The sequence below is a fragment of the Neovison vison genome, chromosome 2, assembly GCF_020171115.1.
Source record: "Neovison vison isolate M4711 chromosome 2, ASM_NN_V1, whole genome shotgun sequence".
NCBI lineage: Eukaryota > Metazoa > Chordata > Mammalia > Carnivora > Mustelidae > Neogale > Neogale vison.
In genome coordinates, this window is record NC_058092.1 from 237,640,236 (window position 1) to 237,645,000 (window position 4,765).

General features: G+C 60.0%; 1 protein-coding gene across 8 annotated transcripts in view; it reads right to left on the reverse strand.

Moving 5' to 3' along the window:
• Nucleotides 1–433: 433 nt before the first annotated feature.
• Nucleotides 434–4,765, reverse strand: part of EBF3 (EBF transcription factor 3) — a 115,629-nt gene continuing 111,297 nt past the window's right edge. For 2 of the 8 annotated variants that reach the window (XM_044240750.1, XM_044240748.1), the window contains exons 14-17: nt 3,906–4,094; nt 3,302–3,391; nt 2,119–2,231; nt 434–1,010 (exon numbers count right to left, since the gene is read on the reverse strand). In XM_044240750.1, the coding sequence (XP_044096685.1) occupies nt 993–1,010; nt 2,119–2,231; nt 3,302–3,391; nt 3,906–4,094 (410 nt within the window). In that variant the 3' untranslated portion in view covers nt 434–992. Of the gene's footprint in view, nt 1,011–2,118; nt 2,232–3,301; nt 3,500–3,905; nt 4,095–4,765 lie in introns of all 8 variants that reach the window. The other 6 variants (XM_044240746.1, XM_044240745.1, XM_044240752.1 and 3 more) reach the window with 3 other exon arrangements.

A 4,765-nucleotide genomic window follows, 5' to 3' on the forward strand; every position in this document is an offset into this window, starting at 1 on the left:
AAGTGGATCTGAAAAAAATTCAAGACAAGTGTATAAATATTTAGCTACAACTTTGGCAAAATCACAAAAGTCTACAATTTTATAACCACATACAAAACACATTAGGGAAGAAGGAGCTAGAAGTCAAAAGGACAATTTCTGGTACAAGAAACATGGACCTCACAGTAGCCTAAGAATGCAATAGTATAGGGCGCTATAGCAAAAGTTGAAAAAATGGTGCAGATCACACTTGCTTAACAGGAAGCTCTAGCAGGGGGAGAATATTTTAACCAACAGACAGTAGCATTTTTTTTTTTCTGTCAGTGTGCTTGTTGAAGGCAAGAGAATTCAATATCAAAGTTACAATTTCTAACTACAATAAGTTACAAAGTTTCATTTCATTAAGATGAAGTTAAGCAATGATAAACCCTCCCTCCCTCCCTGCCACCCCGAATTCTCCTAGTCACATAGTCCTCCTTTCTTCCAGTTCGATGGCTCACACCTCCTTGGCCCCTTTTTTTTCACCACAAAAAAATATTTCACATTATAGAGATACACAACCATTGTGAGTCTAAGTATGAGTACAGAAAAATGTCTGGAGGCATTTCTCATCAGTGTTTCATGATAATCAAAATGGTGCATTCACAAAGTTTCTCCCAACACATAGCAAGTACTAGACATAGCCAAGACGGAGTCGGAAACTTTATACAAAATAGGCGTCGCTTTGTTCTCCTTAGTCTTCAGGACTGAGAAATGTGAAAATATGAGAAAAGTTCAGTCAATAAAATGGAATTGTTCATGAAGAAGTAGGCTTGTTTGCATGTTGATTCTTAATAGTTTAAATAAAATCTTTAAACAAAGTCTCTTGTAGCGTTTCCGCCGCGGCCGATGCGTTTGCAGACACTGGCTCCCGCCGCAGCTCTCCTGGACTAAACGTGTCCCCTGAAGTCCGTCCTTGGGTGCTGGGTGCTGGGTGCTGCGGAAGGGAGAGCGGGCCGCTCACATGGGCGGGACTACCAGCCCAGACATAGCTGAAAGAGAGAGAGCCGCGGGTTACTGGGCTGCCCCCCTCGCGGGCCGGGCCGGCCTCCGCCTGGGGCTCGACTCAACGGGGACGTGGGGCGTGCGCCGCGCCCGCCAACCAGCCATGGGCTCGGTCAAGGCGCGGGGGGCGGGGGGGCCTCTACTTCATGGAAGCGGGGTACGTGTGGGGACAGACACCCCCCGCCCGCGACCCCTCATGCGGCAGCCCTCCTCCAGGACTCCTCTGGAAGGGCGAGGCTGCTGGCCCTCCTGGGCGAGGCCGCCCCTTCCCACAGGTCTCAGTGGCTCCTTCACAGCAGACGGAGGCCCAGACTCCCCAGAGGCCACCGCTGTCCAGAGACGTGAACCAACCTGGTCACGTCTGTGACGCCAGCCAGGGCCGGCCCGCAGCCCCACTGGGACCCGGGCGCCAGGGTCACTCCCTCCGTGAAAACCGGGGCGCCTCAGTTTCCCCTCCGCTCTCAGCCCTTGCCTCGGACCTCCTGTGGACTGTGCGGTATCGTAATGGTGAGTCGTGGGCGCCCTAGGAGCAAAGCCGCTCCCAGCCCACCTGCCCTGCCACCTCAAGGCCAAGGCCCCGAAGAGACCCAAGTGACAGCCCCACGCCAGGGAGCTCTCTGCTCCTCTCGGAGTAAGAAACTTGGTGGTAAAACGCCACGTGCAGCGGACGCTCTCCAGTGAACTCCTGGTACGAGTAGAATTTACGTCTTTTCGGTGTTGTTTAATTTTGGTCAGAACGATCATTCTCATTAATTTATGTATAACATATTAATACATTTGTTCACGTAGTGATGCGAGCTTCAATTTCCCAGTTCATTAATTTCTACAGTCTTAATTCCTCTCCGACTCACCGTTACAACATTAGGGTTTTGGCAGACCCGTGTGGGTACACACCGCCCGGGCGGTGCCATCCTCCCGGGGGCCTCTGCACCATGCGGACGGTGGCCGGGCCATGGCCCCTGGCCCCCTGCTTCGCGAGAAGCTCTGGGCTGGGGGCCGCGGTGGGCCTGCAGGCCGGTCGGCGGCACCCGGGGCCCGGGCGTCCCTCTCATACGCTAAGATGTTGGGAAGACAATTATTTCAAATCACGGATACCTTTCCAGTTCCTTTTTTGAGCATTAGTTCATCAAAGTGAAATATGCCACCGACTTCACAAAAGGGCCAGTTTGTCTTCTCCACGGTAACGTCCTCAGCACCCAGCAGAGAGCCTGGCACATAGTAGGCGCTCAGTAAATACTGGTTGAATGGATTCATTTTTTTAAAGGAGTAACTGGATTTGATTTTCACCGGGAGGAGCACATACCAAAGCTGGTGTCTGAAAGAGGCCAGACGGCGGCCACTTAATTCAGTGCCTGTGGCCCCGTGAGTCACCAAGAGCCACGCAGAAGATCGCGAGGCCTAGGGGCACGCACGTGGCCCAGCTGCCGCACACCTCGCAGGGCGGCCTACGCGGCCCAGAGGGACCCGGCCCTGGGCCGGCACCCGGAGCCTGTCCACGTGGCCCCATCTGGGGGCAGCTGCGTCCGCAGGGCGCCTCCCCCTGCCCTCGGGGCCGGCCCTGCTCCCTCCTCAGTGGGCGAGGGAGAGGACTCAGAGGAGCGGCTCCCCCCCGGTGTTCACGCATGCACGGCCCCAGGCTGGGCGCACCCCTTGCTGCACAGCCTGGCAGGGCAGGGTCTGCTCTACAGGCTGAGCAGGCGGCTCCGCCTCAGGACGTGGAGAGTGTGCTGGCTTTGCCCCGGGCTCCGCAGGTGGCACAGGGACCCACCGCGCCCGCCCCAAGGCCACTCTGCTGCCTGGGAGCAAGGAGGCCGCCAGCGCTGACGCCGCCGGTGGGTGCTCCCTGCTCTCCCGGCTGAGCCGCGGCCGTGAAGGCCCGTCTGCTGAGTGGTTGGGACAGGGCCCCCCCGCGCCCCCCGCTGCCTCTGCCCAGTGCCCCGGCAGGTCCCCTTCCTGAGGGGAGGACACGCGGGTGAGGTTGGAAGCAGGAGACAATGGTTTTTACCAGCGAGACTCAGTTACTGGTGGGGGTGAGTCCCGGGACAGGGGGAGTCCTTCACGTGGCTACTGGGAAGGGGGTGGCTCGCAATGCGGCTCAGTGGTGGGGTGGGGGGGAGCATGCATGGGCCACGGCAGGGGCGAGGACCCGGAGGGAGGGCTGGAGCTCGCGCCCCACGGCGCAGCCTGGCCTGCCCTCAGGGTGGGGTGGCTGTGGGGGGCAGGTGGGGAGAGTTCGCCTGCGCTCGGCGAGCCGTGGGGCCGGTGCGCCGCCCCTCACCTTGCAGTCCGTTCCCGTTGGCGCTGGTGCAGGAGGGAGGAGGAGAAGCTTGGGGCCGGACCACGGGCGCGAAGGCGCTCTTTTGTTTCACTGCAGAGATGACATTGGCAGGTGAGAATGAGAAAATGCTGTGTGTGCCGCTACAGTTTGAAGGGAGGGTGACCGAAGAGGCTGCCATGGTGGGGCTGGACGGCACTACTGCAACAAAGCAAACACGGTCAGCACGCGCGGCGCCGGCACGGCAACAGCACACAGAGAGGGCTCTCGGGGCCTCGCCTGGAGCGGCGGCCCCGACAACACACGCACGACACGCTTCGGGCTCGGCCGCTCTCTGGCTAACGGGCAGATGCTTGTGGGGACTTTCCGTTCCGACCGGCAGCCCCGTCTCGTGCGGGCTTCCGGCCGCCGCAGGCCGGTCCGCCGTCGCCACGGGGACCCCCGGCCTCCGGAGCCACCTGCCGTCGCCACGCGGACCCCCAGCCTCCGGAGCCACCCTCCCTTTGGCCCAGCAGCTCCCACCACAGAACAGCCAAGCAATGCACACATTGGACTCGGGAGTGAACATGGATCTATGTGATGACGTGTGACAAAAACAGACACTTACTGCCGTAGGGAGAGTTAGCGGAGGAGCCATTAAGGAATCCAGGCGAGCCCGGGACCCCTAGATTGGCCATGGCGCCAGTTCCATATCCATTCATGCTAGTGCTGACTGTGTTGTAATTGGACTGCTGGGGAGTACTGCTGGGGACGTAGCCTCGCGGGGACACGCTGCTTGTATTGCGACTGTAGCCGACTGTTAAAACCCCCCCGGCCAAAAATAACGTTATTATCAGGGAGACAGACACTGGGGGGGGGGGGGTGCTTCCCCGCAAACCTCTGTCACATATGCAACATTTTCAATCGACCTTCCGCCGCGCGCCAGCCCCGGCACGTCCAGCCGGCTCAGGTCACCTCGCCGCGCCGGCCACGCTCGGGGGCAGCTCCGAGCCCCGTCCTGGCCGCGCCGGCCGCCGGCCCCGCGCGCTTCCGTCGGACCCGCAGCTGCGGGTGTCTCTTTGGAAGCAATCCCCGAACGCTGGGGTTCAGGGGCTCCCCCCGCGCTAGCGGGACTCCCGGCCTCTGCAGACCTTCATATGCCAGGGCTGACAGCGAGAGCTCGTTTGTGGCCGTAAGTCCCCAGGCAGGGCTGTTCTGGGTCTCGGTCTGCACGGTTACCATTTCCCCGAGCGCGGGGCAGGCCGGGGAGCGGGGGCATCAGGCCCGCCGCGGAGTGTGCGTGACCCGGAGCCGTGGGGGAGGCCTTCTCTGAGTCCGTACCGATTTGAGAGAGGAGGACTAAGACCTGCTCGGAACTGGCTCACACGACAGGGTCCTGTGACCCCTGGACGACAGGATCCTGTGACCCCTGGACGCCAGGTCACTGCGTACTGGGAGAAAGTGCACCGGTGTTGGGGAAGAGGAAGG